Genomic DNA, 18,631 nt, shown 5'->3' on the forward strand with positions numbered 1-18,631 from the left:
ACGGTGAATGGCGATCGCTATCGTTCGATGCTAACAAACTTTTTGTTGCCAAAAATGGAAGAACTGAACTTGGTTGACATGTGGTTTCAACAAGATGGCGCTACATGCCACACAGCTCGCGATTCTATGGCCATTTTGAGGGAAAACTTCGGAGAACAATTCATCTCAAGAAATGGACCGGTAAGTTGGCCACCAAGATCATGCGATTTGACGCCTTTAGACTATTTTTTGTGGGGCTACGTCAAGTCTAAAGTCTACAGAAATAAGCCAGTAACTATTCCAGCTTTGGAAGACAACATTTCCGAAGAAATTCGGGCTATTCCGGCCGAAATGCTCGAAAAAGTTGCCCAAAATTGGACTTTCCGAATGGACCACCTAAGACGCAGCCGCGGTCAACATTTAAATGAAATTATCTTCAAAAAGTAAATGTCATGGACCAATCTAACGTTTCAAATAAAGAACCGATGAGATTTTGCAAATTTTATGCGTTTTTTTTAAAAAAAAAGTTATCAAGCTCTTAACAAATCACCCTTTATAAAATTCAAATTATGTTTGTTTATTTGTTTGTTTGTTTATTTGTATGTTCCGGGTTGGCGCGAAAACGGCTGAACCGATTTACTTGAAACTTTCAGAGATCGTGGGGGGCACTCATGTGCTGAAAATAGGGTACCTCATTTTTTTACATATGGTCGCGGAGGGGGACCTCCCCTTTGTCGGACTTTTTGAAAATTGGACCAAAGTTGACCGATTTGCTTGAAATTTTCATTGAAGGTTGGGTTTGGCATCTAGACAAAGATCCGCAACTTTATATTTCGATATTTGGTGGCGGAGGGGGACCTCCCCTTTGTTCGACTTTTTTTTAAGTACAGTGAAAAAACTAAAATTTTCTAAATTATCTGAGATTTACAGAGAACATGCGGTGAGGTTATGGAATTAATATGGGGTACCTGATGGTTTCATATGTGGACGGGGAGGGGGACCTCCCCCTTGCCCTACTTTTTTAAACTTGGTAACAAAATTATGCGATTTGCTTGAAATTTTCATTGAATGTTGGGGTTGGCATCTAGATAAAAATCAGCTACATTATTTTTCGATATTTGGTCGGGGAGGGGGACCACCCCTTTGCCCAATTTTTTTTTTAAGTACAGTGAAAACAAAACTAAACTCCCCCGACTGAAATTTTACGGAAAAATTAGTGAGGTTATGATATTTATATCAGGTTCCTAATTTTTTAATAAAAATAAAAGGACATAGGGAAACATCCGCTTCTCTTAAGTAACTACATACAGAGAAGCAATTAAACTTTACCGAGTTACTTGAAATTTACAGAGGACTGGGGAGAGGTTACGATATTAATAGTTGATACCTGATTTTGTGATATTTGGACGGAAGAGAGGCCGCCCCTTTAGGCTTATAATTTGCTTGACATTTTCTGGGACGTTTACAAAAGATACGCTACATCACTTTCCGATATTTAGTCGGGGAGGAGGTCCTCCTCTAAAACTGCAAAAAAAAAACAACAACAATTCATAAGTTTTCTTGAAATTTACATAGGCAGTGGGGGAAGGTTATGAACGAAGAGGCAACCTTCCTTGCCCCACACTTGAAGGAAAGTTTCAAGAATTTTCATTTTCAGTGCTATTCACTACGGTGTTTGTCGATATTGTATCGGGGAAAGTGACGTCCCTTTAAAACAATAGAGCAAAATTTAAACATCGCCGATCTACTTGAAATTTACAGGGAACGTGGGAGGAGGTGATTAAATTTATACATGATTTTTAAATTAGTATATGATTTTTCGATATCTGGTTGGGGAAGGGGAAAATTGAAATAAACTTTGTCGATTTACTTCTATAGAATTTATGGGGACCATTGAGTAGTTGTGAAATTAATATAGGGTGCGTGATAGTCCGATATCAGGTCGGAGTGGAGCGAAGGTGGGGAGAGGGTTCTCTTTTGTCCGTTTTTTTTTTTTTTTGCTTAAATTGAAAGTAGAGGGTTGTCCGTAAATGGGAACTCGGTACATAATTTTATGATTTTTGCACAGGCTGAAATTTACATGAAATTGGCAGCCAACGTAGAGGGTGCATAATTTTCCAACATTTTAGCGAATGTTAATGTGGTAAAAATTTTTACTACTTTTGCTTTTTCCGATTTATTGGATGGGAAACAGTAATTCTTTGTATGTTATTATAATATAGTGCTTAATTTTCAGATATATTGAGGAGAAGGATACCTTTCCTTGACAAACCACACTTAAAATTCACAAGAAATATAGAAGATTGTCTACTTGAATACAGAACATTATTTACATTTTTGGAGGAAAGGGTACACCCTCTCCCCGACATTTTTGAAGACGAACCGTTTTACATATGCGTATCCGCCGTATTTGTACCTATAAACGAAAAAGTAAGTAGTCCGAGTTGTTTGAAAGAATTCAAATCTTTTCGAAGTTGTTCTCAGCATGAAGGATATGGTTGATTAAGTTGACGCAAAATGTTCCTACAAATACGCTTCGGAAGGCGCAGCGAAGCGGGCCGGGTTACGCTAGTTTTCTATAAAGTCAATATCTTCAATAATTAAAATGTTCAATTTAAGTTGCCGTTAACACGTTTTCAAAGGACTATGATAGCACTGGAAGAAAAAAGCAGAAAACCCAAACAAATTAATATTTGTTTAGATCAAAATTATTATATCCTGATCGCATAGAGGTTATTATAACACATTTTATTATAAAAATATGCTCTAATTGTACTTAATACATATTATCAGTTTAAATTGCAATATTGACATGTTAAGGGTTCCTCTAAAAAAAAAAAAAAATAACGTGTACCATTATTAAGAAGTAATCGATACTTGACAATTGATATACCATATTAGTCCAATGTCAACTGGATCACGTATCATCAGCATGTGAGTACTTTAGTGTGAAACTTATGGTGATTTACGAAAATACTCAAATTTACTGATATGATCTTGAATTTAATTGAATTTGGTTTGATTTCTTGAGAATTCTTAAGTAGCAGTTAAGCCAATAAACCTTCGATAATCATAGGTAATTGATCGTAGATCATAACAACATTTTATGCTAAGAAACCTTACAAATTTAATGATAAACGAAGTTTGGTATGATGACAGATTATCATGGATAATGGTAGATTTTAAAGATGTTTAGATTTTAATGTGGTTTAAAATGGTATTAACACTTTGGTCACATTCATTTTTTCGTACCGATAAGTAATACCTTGAAGAAAAGATATTTGAAAATGTTTTATTGATTTTAAAGCCTACATAGTGTGGTGGTAAATTTTTCAAATATTAGGGTGTGCTAATGAAATATTAATTTACATTTTTTCAGAATTTTGGAAAACCCTAATTTCATTGTCATTATCATTAATAATTTACACTTGCATTTAATAAACGACCATAATTTTTGTTATTTAATGCTTCGTAACCATTTTGCCAACATTTCAAGCAATATCATTACGGGTCCACAATATTCGCCCAATTTGGCTATGTGTGGCTTCTGGCTATTTCCAAAACCATTCCGGGAAGGCGTTTCGAACCGATTGAGGAGACAAAATCGAAGATGGCATTGATGCCAAATTCCGAAAAGGGACTACGTGGGATGTACTCACAGTAGAAGGCCTCTGTAATGGCGATGATCTCGACTGATATGTGTTCCCAGCGACGGACAAAGGCCTGCCACTTATATCACCTTGCAATCGCGTAAACCTACTTTGGACTGTGCCCACGGACGAAGGCAGGCTACCTTTATCGTTTTAAGTTCGCGTTAGGCCACTTTGGATCCATTTATAGGATTATGACGCCATTTCGAATTTGTTGCACCAAAATGCTATTCTGAACAACAAACGGGTGTACACTTGCCACCATGTTCAAACCACAGAAAACGAAAATAGGCCCCCTTTAAACACGAAACTCAATCCGAAAAAAGAAATTTGGAGTTCATTTAAAATATTAGGGTTTATTTTCACAATGCTTAATGTTTGTTTTCCATACAAATTTTTGGGGTCCTACTTCAGATTAGATTTTGAGACTCATTTTCAATGGGGTCACAAGGCGGTGGCATAAGCGGGTGCGTTATCGTGGTAGGTTAGGTTAGGTGGCAGCCCGATGTATCAGGCTCACTTAGACTATTCAGTCCATTGTGATACCACATTGGTGAACTTCTCTCTTATCACTGAGTGCTGCCCGATTCCATGTTAAGCAGTTAGCAGAGTCCGAACGGCGTTCCACATTGCAGTGAAACCACTTAGAGAAGCTTTGAAACCCTCAGAAATGTCACCAGCATTACTGAGGTGGGATAATTCACCGCTGAAAAATTTTTGGTGTTCGGTCGAAGCAGGAATCGAACCCACGACCTTGTGTATGCAAGGCGGGCATGCTAACCATTGCACCACGGTGGCTCCCAATCGTTATCGTGGTAGAATATTCTGTTTTACTTCAGGATGCTGGTTTAATTTGACATGCTTGCTGTTTCGGTGTTTCTTGAGCCCATTTAACCGTCTTCCAATATGATGTTGTGTATTTTTGTCCTACATTGTAACCGTCTTCGGGTCATCTGACGGTAACTATCGAACTGCGTGAGGGAGAATTTCACCATATTTGGTGCCACAAAGACCTTGTTATAGTTTTTATATTTTGGCCTACAAATTGTTGCCTATTTATTGGAGCATCGCTGATTGTCCTTTTTTGTTATTTATCGGACCACCCTAGTGTCAAAGAGTTCTGATTGATTCTAAGTTAAAATCAATGATAAGTGCCCCGAAGGGAAGCTACTGGGAGAAACTCTGAAAAAAAAAATATAAAATTGGTGGTGTTAAACCCAAACTGGGGATCACCATAGAATACAAATCTCGATTTTCAAGTGTGGCGGCTCAAAATTATTTAAAATTTTACTAAGTTCGTATTCTCATAAAATAGTTCATTATTTCTTCAAATTTGTAAATTTTACTACAAAAGCATCCATCATGAACTTCGTATGTCACTAAAGACATTCTTGCAATTTTGAACTCCAATTTTTTCCTTCAAACTATAAAATTTTCTTTAAAAAGTGAAAAAAAAAATATTTATGTCTAATAAATTTTCTTGAATTAGTCGAAAAATATTTACTTATTTTTGTGATATCGGTGTGATGCCAGCGCTTGTAATACTGTTTAGTTAACAATTTCTAAAACTATTCAACATTTTCTAAAATTAACCAAAAGATTTCTTCCTGGTGGGTTCACTGTTTTTTCAGTGTATACTGTGTCGTCCATCGGACAGAAAGATGGTCTTGCTATGAGGTTCTCATGAACATTACATTATAAAATTAAATTAAATAAAAATATAAATAAAATTATAAAAAAATTTTAGCTTTATTAATATAATTTTAATATAAACAAGTAAATACGGCCGTAACTTCGGCCAGGCCGAAGCTTATGTACCCTCCACCTTGGATTGCGTAGAAACTTCTACTGAAGCCCATGGCAAGGTATCTTAAAACTTCCTAACAACGTAATATATACCACATAGTCCATACGTGGTATATATTAAACTACAAAAGGGCCGATTAAATACGTATATAATTAAGTTTAAAGTTTCCATAGAAATAAAATTTTGACAAATTTTGACAACATTTTATATAGAAGTAAAATTTTGACAAAAATTCTATAGAAATAACATTTTGACAAAATTTTCTATAGAAATAAAATTTTGTCAAAATTTTATTTCTGTAGAAATAACATTTTGACAATGTTTTCTATAAAAATAAAATTTTGGTAGATTATTTTTGGCTCAAGTGGCAACCATGATTATGAACCGATATGGACCAATTTTTGTGTGATTGGAGATCGGCTATATATAACTATGGACCAATTTTGGCATGGTTATTAGCGGCCTTATACTAATACCACGTTGCAAATTTCAACCGGAGCGGATGAATTTTGCTCCTCCAAGAGGCTCCGGAGATCAAATCTGGGGAACGGTTTATATGGGGGCTATATATAATTATGGACCGATATGGACCAGTTCTTGCGTGTTTGTTAGAGACTACATTCTAACACCATGTTCCAAATTTCATCCGGATCGGATGAAATTTGCTTCTCTTAGAGGCTCCGCAAGCCAAATCGGGGGATCGGTTTATATTTGGGCTATATATAATTATGGACCGATGTGGACCAATTTTTGCATGGTTGTTAGAGACCATATACTAACACCATGTACCAAATTTCAGCCGGATCGGATGAAATTTGCTTCTCTTAGAGCAATCGTAAGCCAAATTTGGGGGTCCGTTTATATGGGGGCTATACGTAAAACTGGACCGATATGGACCAATTTTTGCATGGTTTTTAGAGACCATATACTAACACCATGTACCAAATTTCAACCTGATCGGATGAAATTTGCTTCTCTTATAGCAATCGTAAGCCAAATTTAGGGGTCCGTTTATATGGGGGCTATACGTAAAAGTGGACCGATATGGCCCATTTGCAATACCATCCGACCTACATCAATAACAACTACTTGTGCCAAGTTTCAAGTCGATAGCTTTTTTCGTTCGGAAGTTAGCGTGATTTCAACAGACGGACGGACGGACGGTCGAACATGCTCAGATCGACTCAGAATTTCACCACGACCCAGAATATATATACACTATGGGGTTAATATACCCCCATGCTATGGTGGAGGGTAAACATTTTTTTCTGACTATTTCAAAAAGTGAGAAGAAAAGCTAGCTTTGGGTCTTGAGACAAGTTTTACTGAGAACAGTGAAAAGTTACGTGAATTCGAGGAAGAAATGTAAAAATTCCACTCTCTTTAACTGAGGGAGTTATCAAAATAAACTTAGGCAGTAAATAAATTCATAGTTAAACTAATGCTACATTTAACTTATTTTTATTGCAAAAAATATTTGGAGTCAAATTTTATTATTTTTTAGAAACCGTGAAGTGACATTTTCCTTATCCTAAGTATTTCTCAAAAATTTTACGAACTAAACGTGGATGTAAAGTTCAATGTGAACTAAGCAGAAGAACATTTTTGTGCTATCCCCAAAAATAGTAAGAATGTATTGTTAAAATTATCATGATTTAAAATTTCAAATGATTTTTTCTTTACTTTTAGTTTATTATTCTTCTATGAGAGGGTGTAATTTCGTAAATTGTAGTTCAAAAGCATAACAGGTCATTACTATTTCCTTGTTTTGACAATGCATTGCGGAACATTCAAAAAGTGGGCTTAAATTTAGTTCAATTTTCGCACGAGTTCATTTTTCTCATCAAACGGTTTACTTTTTTCTATGTAAGTTTATCTCAAGGTGAGCTCATTTTTGTTTGAGTGTAGTTTAAGATCTTTTAAAGAATCTGATAAGAACCCAATTCCAACTTATAGAAATTTCGGTGCTATTTTGACATTGCACTTTGTATCTGTTTATATATTTATATTCTGGGAAAACTTAATGTCAATGATCATCATTTATCACATATGGTATATTTCTCGGAACACCCTGCATTACTCATAGCACAATAATTTGAGACTATAAAATATGACACTTAAACCAATGACACCATGAAACCTGACTTCCATTGATGTCTGCACTTGATAAGAAGCTGGAATACTTGAATTCAAAGGCAATAAACAATGGCACAAACAAAAGAAAAGTTATCATCAGATAAGATGAGAGATGGGATGAGCTCAACAGCTATGTTTGTATGTATGAATGTATGTTTAATGTGTGTACACGCATGCGTGCAAATCATTCAATGCAATAACGCATACTCAACGGATCATGTTTGCTCAATGACCTTAACCATACAACAAGTGTTTGTTACTATCAGACCCATCAAGAGAAGATTTTGTGGGTAGGGATGTCAGCATGGAATTGGTTTTAAATTTTTAACTATAAACAAATTAATTTTGTTTTGTGACATTTTATAAAGCAATGGTAGCAGGGTTCTTTTTGCATTTCCTTGGAATTGTTTTTAAATTTTAAATATATACAATTAATTTTATTTTTTGACATTTTATAAAGCAATGGTAGCAGGATTCTTTTTGCATTTCCTTTTTTTGGAAATCCCGTGATTTCCACTTTGGTCTTCTATTTGTAATAAATGAATGGAATATTTTGTTTATTGTTTTCTTAATTTAATTTTATTTTTTATTTACGCATTGAGTTATTTTATGATTACATCATGACAACTTAGAATGAATAAAAAAAAACTGTATTATACACAAAATCGTGAATAGCATTCGATTATCGGTCGCTAGTATCTTAAAATTAAGTGGAAAAAACTAAATCTTAAGACTTAACTTAAACTTAATGTTATGACTTGGTCTAGATGGCATCTTCTATTGTGGTGGCTGTGGTAAATGATCACCTTGTGGTTGGAAACCATTCTCATCGGCCACATAACGTAGGGTAATGATATTACCCTCGGGATCCATATAACTGTATGAGCCAGTTTGTACCAAAATCAATTCTTCATGTTCATCGATAACCTGACCATCTTCTGTTTCGGTACGGGGTACCAAGATCTTCTTCATATAACCAACATTTTCCACTTTAATGCCATTTGAGGTTTCATAACTGAAATTAAAAAAAAAATATTTTGCAAAAATTAATTAGGAATTGTGAAAATATTGAAATGGTATAAATATTTAATATAATTTTTTTTTATGTTTTGGAAAACTCAAAAGTAATACATATAAAGGGATAGATGGTTTGGTTTCGGACTTTAATATGAATTCATTTCCTGAAATGTGTCCAATTTAAGAATTCTAAATTAATATTCAGTAAGGAGAGTATAATTCATGGTTGCCCAATTTTTTTTTTGGCGTTATAAGAGGTTAATTATAATGTCCTTATATACCCAGCAAAAACATTTGGAAGTACTTCTACAAGCACAAATTTAAAAGCACTTCCAAAAATGTTCTCTCAATGATGTTCTTTATTTTAACTACACAGGAAGTTCTTTTAATTCAATTTTTTATAACTCGCTTTTTTCATATTTTTAATGTGTAATTTTAACTTTTTTTCTTTCAAATAGATTAAAAACAGAGTAAGAATTAATAAAATGGGACAAATTATGCAAATTTTGTCGATAAACATTCTAAATCCATTCTAGAAAAAATGCGATTTTTTTTAAATATTTGAGGTCAAACATTTCAGACAAGCCTTAGGATGCATTAAAAATCCAAAAAAAAAAAAACTAAAAAACATGATAAACATTCTAAATCCATTCTAGAAAAAAATGCGATTTTTTTTATTTAGAAAAAATTTCATTTTTTTAAATATTTGAGGTCAAACGTTTTAGACAAGCCTTAGAATGCATTAAAAATCCTTAAAAAATTATAACAATTATTTTTGTGTCAAAATGTCAACAAATTTTTTTATTAACATCCAAAACACTAAATTCGGATCACACACTAAAAAGTGATTCAAATTCAAAGCAACGGCTGTTCAAATGGTGGACATCCGTCCCATGACAAGCCCGTGTTAAATTCATCGCTTCTGCGCCAATTTTGAACCACTTCCGGATCCAAAAAGAAAATTTCCACTTCCTTTTTTGGCGACGTTTTTTTTTTCTTGGTAGTAAACGCTCCATGATAATTGTCCACTTTTGAGTGATGTCCAGTTTTCAAAGTGTCCAAGTTTGAGTCTTTCGACGACGAGTGTTGCAAAGTAACTTTTTTGAATGACGCATTCCAGAAAATAAATGTAGAAGTTCTTCATAATTTATTTCATTATTTTTAATGCTATAATACAAAAATTATCAGGTAAAAATTTCAACCTGTATTTTGACAATAAAAAATTAAAGGATAAAAGGACGGCCGATCATATATCTACACTGAAAAAATATTGACATAATATGAATGATTATGCAGCCTAAAATGTGCTACTTGGATATGAAATTTGCACAAAATTAAGGACAAAATTCTTTAAAATAGGTAAAATTTAATTAAGACAAATTCATAAACTTTATTTTTCCATAAATTTTGCATAAGAATTTTTGAAATTTGTCATATGCCTTTGCAGCAATGCAAATTTAGCTTAATATAAAGAAAATCATTTTTGAATGAAAATTACACAGAAAAAATTATCCCCAAAATATTTCCAATTAAATAAATTAATTGATACATTTAACTTTTTAATCAAGATGGAAACATTAATTTCATTAAGTCAATGATAGAAAATTTAAAATTTTTTAATTAAAAAATTAATTGATACAATTAACTTTTTAATCGAACTCGGCAGTTTTTTTAATAAAACTCGGTCTGGTTTTAATCAAACTAAGTCAATTAAAAAAGGGATGGAATTTTTTTTTTTAAATTTTAACTAAAAAATTTATTTCAAACAATCATTTTTTAATCAAACTAATAGCACTAGGTCGATTAAAAAATTAATTGAAAATAGTTACGTTTTTAATGAAAAAAAAAAAATAATAATAATTGAGTTTTGCAATCAATATCAATTAAATTTTTAATTGAATCAATTAAAAATTGGAATTTGCTAATGAAATAAATTAATTTTTTAATCAAGTATTTTTTAATGTCCAACTAAAATTGTGATTGATACGAACATTTTCGTAATTGAAGGCATTTTACTTAAAAAATTAATTGGATTAATTAATTTCGTGATTGAATCAGATTTTTATTTGTGTAAGTTTTACATTAAGGTGCCAATATAGGCCACGGCTTAGTTAGATATGGTATTCGAATTAAGAAAGCATTTCATATTTCGCACACCCAGAAAAAAGTGCCTTCGAAACTAAAGGAAAAAATTTTCATCAATATAGTTTATCCATTTTATTTCCATTAAGGTAAATTTTTGTGAAAAATAATAAAATGTACTCGTTTCAGTAAAAAAATCCTAAACTGTAAGCAGTTAGGAATAGTTCATTAACTAGAATAAGGCATGGAATTTTACTCATACTATTTTCTTCGCTGGGTATAAGAATTTACTACTGAAAAAGAAAATTTTATTCACCGATAACAAAGCATTCGTAAAAATAAACAAAAACCGAACTAAAACCAAGTTTCCTCAAAATTAGTAAAATTTCTTATAAAATGATAATTGCGACATCCTTTATAATAGAAAGTTTTTCATACATACGAACAACACTTGGCATAGAAAAATATTTTAGTTCATTCGTACTAAGAAGTATGCAATCCTTTCAAAACTTAAGGAAACACACTTGTTAGAATATAGGAAATTTTCCTAAATTTCTATTGTCTACCTGTAATCGATGTGTTTGCGCGTGGGTGTAATCGATATATTTGCGCGTCGGTTGTTTTTTTAGTTGGAATCGCGTTGTTTTGGTATACGGAGAGATTGTTAAAAAATAATATGGTAAAATAATATAATAAATAACAAATAAAATATATAAAATATTTGTTATTTTAAATTAGTGAGAAAATTTTTCGTTTTTTTAAATAAATCTATCAATGTTCGTGATAGTGTATAAAGAAAGAAAACACCAGCAGAATAACAACCCTTTCATTTGTCTTCATTTTGGAATCTTCAATTATCAGGTAATATTCAGTGACGCTAACCTTTTGCAACAAAAATGTTTTATGATTTTTTATATTTGTAGGTATTGAAATTGTAAAAGGAGGACAAAATCGTTAGGCAGCAACTTATTAAAAGTGAAAAGTACAAGAAGAAGAAAAAGTGCGTTTTACAGTTGATAATATCACACGGAAATTGGAAATAGTGGAATAATAAACTAATATTTCAAAGAGATTCGATTCTGTTGATTCTTAATAAATATATTCAATATATTAATAAAACATGTCTTTTATTGAAGATAAAATTGCTTATAGAAATAAATAAAATTGTATTTAAAATCGAAGGTAAGCAGTTCTAATTATGAAGTAAAAGTTTTACCACAAATGTGTAAGATTTGTCCAAATGAATGAAAAAATTTCAATAAAATCATTCCATATATGAATTCAAATTTTTTCATTCTGTAGTATAGTGGTATATAAACATGGGAAAATGTTAACTAATATATGGAATGCATTATTCCTAATTTCTACGAAAATCACATCGTTCAAACAAATAAAAATGTCTTTGGTGCTATACGCAGTTCAACTTTCTTCACAATGAGTTCATTTTAACTTAAAGAAGGGGTCACTTTTTTCTGGGTGCAGTGTCTGTTACAATTTGGAATTTTATTTGTGCATGAATAGCTTTATTAATGTGTAGCAAAATGTGTACGAAAATTCTATAAATGAGATTCGCATCCTAATTTTATTTTTATAGAGCCCCTACGAATGTCTTTATTTTGAAGAAGCTCGGAATTAATGTCAAAATCCTTAAGCGCAGGCCAAAATCGTTTTGATTCCGAGTATTGTTTTTTTTAGTGTAGGGCAGATATATTTGTAGGTTCAGTCCATTACCTCTCGAACACGAGAAGGTTTTAGTTAAAAAATAAAAATAATTTGACAATTCAAATATTATTTTAATCCAAAGATTTTTCGTTAGAATTTCATGAAAAATGTTTTTACATCAAAAACATACGATTTTAAAGGGGGCACGCAAATGAGAAAATTTTATAGCAAAAATTACGAAATACTTTACTATAAAATAGGATTTAATATGAATCGAAAGATGAAAGTGGCGTTAAGTGAGACGAGCCGGCGCAGGCGGCTCATATTTCTTTACAGACTTCCTTCTTTTTTTTTCTTCAACCAAAATTTTTCTAATTTAATTTTTTTTCACACTGTTTGTTTCTATGATTTATAACAACCCATAAAAAAAGCGTCACCAAAAATGTAATGAAAATGTTCTTTTTGGATCCGGAAGTGGTGCAAAATTGACGCAGAAGCGATCAATTTAACATGGACATGTCATAGGATGGATGTCCGCCATTTCAGCAGCCGTTGCACAGAATTTGCATCACTTCTTAAGGTGTGATGCGAATCTAGTGATTTGGATGTGAATAAAGAAATTTTGTGATATTTTGATGAATAAATAATTTTTAAAATTTTTTATGATTTTGAATGCATTGTAACGCTTGTTTGGAACGTTTGACATCAAATATTTTTTAAAAATTCGCAATTTTTCTAGAAAGGATTTAGCATTTTTTTCGGGAAAATTTAAATAATTTGCACTATTTTAATAATTTTTAATCTGATTTTAATCCATTTGAAACAATAAAATTTTAAATTTCCCATTAAAAATATGAAAAAAGTGAGTTATAAAAAATTGGCTCAAATGAACTTCCTGAGCAGTTAAAATAAAGAACATCTTTGGGAGGACAGTTTTGGAAGTGTTTTTAAAGCTGTGCCTTAAGAAGAACTTCCATTTTTTTTTGCTGGGATGGCTTGAATATTGTGGGGCACAAAATCTTCGTAAATACAACAGAAATTTTTTGTTCGATGCACCTATTTGTAATCCAAGGACTATTCCAAATATATTTATAAATCCATTGAACTTTAATCAGTTCTCCAGTTTCCATAGATTTTCCCCAATTAATCAGCTATGCCTACCTGCTGTTGAAGCTGCCATCGGGATTATTCACATCGACTTGATTGATAATTGTGGCAGGAGTAGTTGAAGTTGTGGCAATTTCAGCCTGTTGTTCATTAGCTGGCCGAGCTAAGACATAGGCGAATAATAAAGCAGTTAAAGCAATCACTGTGAATCTGAACATTTTGTATTTTTATTTTCAAAACAGTTTTTCGATTAAATTTTTTTTTAATAAAAATACTTTTTAATTTTTAAATATTTAATTAAATTGTTTTGTTTTAATTAATCGTTAAGAACGCACTAGAATTCTTATTTGCACTTGAATTGTTAGTTGACAATGTGGTACTGATGCCATTCAGTTGGCGGACTACACCATTTATACTGAACGCACTCCTATAGGGCACAAAAACAAAACCACCCCAACTGAAACGTAAGTAAATGAAGAATCCAACAATTCAAAAAAATAAAGTGCCACCACCACACCAAGAGCAAAAAGTAACGAAAACTCACAAAAATATGAGGAAAAAGTACTGATTTGTGCTTATGATCGTTAAATAGAAGCTACAATAACGACGAAGGCGGTGGCGATAATAACAACAGGTACTTCTTACACACACACACACACACTTACATGCGTAAAGTATATAAGAATTCATACTCATTTTACACTGGACATCCCCACCCGCTATGGCCACCATACTGCTCTGCATACTCTCACACTCACTCATCTATTCATCCATCCATCCATCCATTCAAGCAAGAGAAGAAGACTCATATATGATGGGCGCGCTAGATAGTAGCACATAAAACTACCAAAGTTTAACTTAACAATCAACCGCCAAAAAGACATATACTCTAGGTTCTGTAGTTGTTGTTGTTGTTGTCGGCATAAATCGAGAAATTTTACCCGAAACATGTGCAAAATTCAAAATTTGTATCAACGTCTCGAAGGTACTGCATTAAAGGGGTACAGTAGTAAATGTTGTTGCTTGGCACATTGGGTTGGTATTTACTAAATGTGGTAATATTGATTTCTCACAAGCAGAAAATATAAATAGCAACAATATTTATCCCAAGAACTTTACCACAAATTGGAGGTTTAGAAAACTGGGACCTATTAACCTATTAATGTGTTGTATTTTTCTGAAATGCGCTGTGACATTTTCGCAATCATTAACGATACCAACAATCGATTGAGAGGTTGTTCTACCCAATTTTGTTTTCAAGGAAAAAAAGTTAAAGGAATCCGAAATATTTTATAAGAAAAACAAGCAAGGAAAGCCTAAAGTCGGGCGGGCCGACTATATTATACCCTTTGTAGATCTAAATTTTCGATACCATATCACATCCGTCAAATGTGTTGGGGGCTATATGTAAAGGTTTGTCCCAAATACATACATTTAAATATCACTCGATCTGGACAGAATTTGATAGACTTCTACAAAATCTATAGACTCAAAATTTAAGTCGGCTAATGCACTAGGGTGGAACACAATGTTAGTAAAAAATATGGGAAACATTTAAATCTGAAGCAATTTTAAGGAAACTTCGCAAAAGTTTATTTATGATTTATCACTCTATAGAAATTTATTAGAAGTTTAGGAAAATTAGAGTCATTTTTACAAGTTTTCGACTAAGCAGTGGCGATTTTACAAGGAAAATTTTGGTATTTTGACCATTTTTGGCGAAATCAGAAAAACATATAATGGGAGCTATATCTAAATCTGAACCGATTTCAACCAAATTTGGCACGCATAGCTACAATGCTAATTCTACTCCCTGCGCAAAATTTCAACAAAATCGGAGTTAAAAATTGGCCTCTGTGGTCATATGAGTGTAAATCGGGCGAAAGCTATATATGGGAGCTAAATCTAAATCTGAACCGATTTCAACCAAATTTGGCACACTTGACTATAGTACAAATTGTTCTTTTTGTGCAAAATTTTAAGCAAATTAGGGTAAAACTCTGGCTTCTGGGGCCATATAAGTCCATATCGGGCGAAATATATATATGGGAGCTATATCTATATCTGAACCGATTTCTTCCAAAATCAATAGGGTTCTATTCTGAGCCAAAACACATACTTGTGCCAAATTTTAAGTCGACTAAAACTGCGAGCTAGACTTTGATTACAAAAATGTGTTCACGGACAGACGGACATGGCTATATCGACTCAGGAGCTCACCCTGAGCATTTTTGCCAAAGACACCATGTGTCTATCTCGTCTCCTTCTGGGTGTTGCAAACATATGCACTAACTTATAATACCCTGTTCCACAGTGTGGCACAGGGTATACAAATCTTAAAAAGATATTTTACACCAAGATATGGTATTTATGGTCGGGCACTGGGTCACCGATATTTATCCCAGCAAAAAAATATGGAAGTTCTTCTTAAGGCACAACTTTAAAAGCACTTCCAAAAATGTCCTCCCAAAGATGTTCTTTATTTAAACTGCACAGGAAGTTCATTTGAGTCAATTTTTATACCCCCCACCATAGGATGGGGGTATATTAACTTTGTCATTCCGTTTGTAACACATCGAAATATTGCTCTAAGACCCCATAAAGTATATATATTCTGGGTCATGGTGAAATTCTGAGTCGATCTAAGCATGTCCGTCCGTCCGACTGTTGAAATCACGCTAACTTCCGAACGAAAGAAGCTATCGACTTCAAACTTGGCACAAGTAGTTGTTATTGATGTAGGTCGGATGGTATTGCAAATGGGCCATATCGATCCACTTTTACGTATAGCCCCCATATAAACGGACCCCCAGATTTGGCTTGCGGAGCCTATAAGAGTAGCATATTTCATCCGATCAGGCTGAAATTTGGTACAATTTGTAAGTATATGGTCTCTAACAACCATGGTAAAATTGGTCCATATCGGTTCATAATTACATATAGCCCCCATATAAACCGCTCCCCATATTTGGTTTGCGGATACTCTAAGAGAAGCAAATTTCATCCGATCCGGCTGAAATTTGGTACGTGGTGTTAGTATATGGTCTCTAACAACCATGCAAAAATTGGTCCATATCGGTTAATAATTATATATAGTCCCCCTATAAACCGCTCCCCAGATTTGGTTTGCGGATTCTCCAAGAGAAGCAAATTTCATCCGATCCGGCTGAAATTTGGTACATGGTATTTGTATATGGTATCTAACAACCATGCAAAAATTGGTCCATATCGGTCCATAATTATATATAGCCCCCATATACATCGATCCCCAGATTTGTCCTCCGGTGCCTCTTAGAGGAGGAACGTGGTGTTAGAATGTGGTGTCTTACAAACACGCAACAATTGGTCCATATCGGTCCATAATTGTATATAGCCCCCATATAAATCGATCCCCAGATTTGACCTCCCAGATTTCTATAGAAACTTTAAACTTAATTATATACGTATTTAATCGGCCTTTTTTAGTTTAATATATACCACGTATGGACTATGTGGTATATATTACGGTGTTAGGAAGTTTTAAGATACCTTGCCATCGGCAAGTGTTACTGCAAGCCAAGTAATTCGATTGTGGATGACAGTCTTCAGTAGAAGTTTCTACGCAATCCATGGTGGAGGGTACATAAGCTTCGGCCTGACCGTACTTACGGCCGTAAATACTTGTTTATAACTCGCTTTTTCATATTTTGAATGGGAAATTAAAATTTTTGTTCAAATGGGTTAAAATCAGATAAAAATTATTAAAATAATGCAAATTATTTCAATTTTGCCGAAAAAAATGCTAAATCCTTTCCAGAAAAATTGCGAATTTTTGAAAATATTTTGTTTCAAACGTTCCAGACAAGCGTTATAATGCATTAAAAATCATAAAAAATTTTAAAAATTATGTATTCGTCAAAATATCACAAAATTTCTTTATTCACATCCAAATCACTGGATTCGCATCCCACCTTAAGAAGTGATGCAAATTTAGTGCAACGTCTGTTGAAATGGTGGACATCCGTCATATGACAAGCCCATGTTAAAATCATCGCTACAGCGCCAATTTTTCACCACTTCCGGATCCAAAGATAACATTTTCACTACTTTTTTGGCGACGATTTTTTTGCTGGGCTTGCGGATCCTCTTGGAGGAGCAAATTCCATCTGATCTGACTGAAATTTTGTTACGTGGGCCCATATCGGTTCATAATTATATATAGCCCTCATATAAACCGATCCCCAGATTTTGCTTGCGGATCCTCTTGGAGGAGCAACTATGAACCGATATGGACTAATTTTTGCGGTTGTTAGAGACCATATATTAACACCACGTACCAAGTTTCAACCGGATCGGATGAATTTTGCTCCTCCAAGAAGCTCCGGAAGTCCAATCTGGGGATCGGTATATATGGGGGCTATATATAATTATGGACCGATATAGAACAATTTTTGCATGGTTGTTAGAGACCATATAGTAACACCACTTTCCAAATTTCAACAGGATCGGATGAAATTTGCTTCTTTAAGAGGCTCCGCAAAGCAAATTTGGGGGTCGGTTTATATTGGGTCTATACGTAAAAGTGGTTCGATATGGTCCATTTCCAATACCATCCGATCTAGATCAACTTTGGTGAAATATTCTCTTATCTCTGAGTGCTGCCCGATTACATGTTAAGCTCAATGACAAGGGACCCCCTTTTTCTAGTCGAGTCCGAACGGCGTTCCACCATGCAGTGAAAACACTTAGAGAAGCTTTGAAACCCTCAGAAATGTCACCATCATTAATGAGGTGGGATAATCCACCGATGAAAAACTTTTTGGTGTTCGGTCGAAGCAGGAATCGAACCCACGACCTTGTGTATGCAAGTTGGGCATGCTAACCATTGCACCACGGTGCAATGGTCCAATAAGTACATAGCTTAAAAAATAAATATTTGTAAAATTGGCAATTTACTTTTTCAACATAGTCTCTGTTTAATACGGTATTGGGGTCAGCGATGCCCCAACTGTTTAACCCATTTGAAAATTATGAAATAAAAATGTAGAAGATTGTTCACTAAGTATTTAGCCTTAAAAAGAAATGTTTAGAAAAGTGGCGATGCTTGGCGTTTTGTTTTCTTGAGACCTCTGTGGCTGGACTAATCACACCTCGTGAGTCATACAGGGCACATACGATGTATAAAAACACTCAACTCTCCAGATCGAGATAT

General features: G+C 33.6%; 1 protein-coding gene across 1 annotated transcript; it reads right to left on the reverse strand.

Moving 5' to 3' along the window:
* Positions 1-8,123: 8,123 nt before the first annotated feature.
* On the reverse strand, positions 8,124-13,806 carry Cpr49Ag (Cuticular protein 49Ag). The gene is made up of 2 exons (XM_075310802.1): positions 13,495-13,806; positions 8,124-8,587 (listed from the first exon to the last, which is right to left on the reverse strand). Exons 1-2 carry the CDS (start codon positions 13,656-13,658, stop codon positions 8,350-8,352), a joined length of 402 nt encoding a protein of 133 aa, XP_075166917.1. The 5' UTR covers positions 13,659-13,806; the 3' UTR covers positions 8,124-8,349.
* Positions 13,807-18,631: the final 4,825 nt, after the last annotated feature.

This window comes from Haematobia irritans, chromosome 5 (assembly GCF_050003625.1).
Source record: "Haematobia irritans isolate KBUSLIRL chromosome 5, ASM5000362v1, whole genome shotgun sequence".
Classification (NCBI taxonomy): domain Eukaryota; kingdom Metazoa; phylum Arthropoda; class Insecta; order Diptera; family Muscidae; genus Haematobia; species Haematobia irritans.

What these genes read in the sequence shown, in the direction of transcription:
- Cpr49Ag (XM_075310802.1), bottom strand. Translation starts at nt 13,658, where the DNA reads ATGTTCAGATTCACAGTGATTGCTTTAACTGCTTTATTATTCGCCTAT. An exon ending in GATGGCAGCTTCAACAGCAG is followed by an intron (nt 8,588 to 13,494) that starts GTAGGCATAGCT and finishes TTTTAATTTCAG; the next exon opens with TTATGAAACCTCAAATGGCA.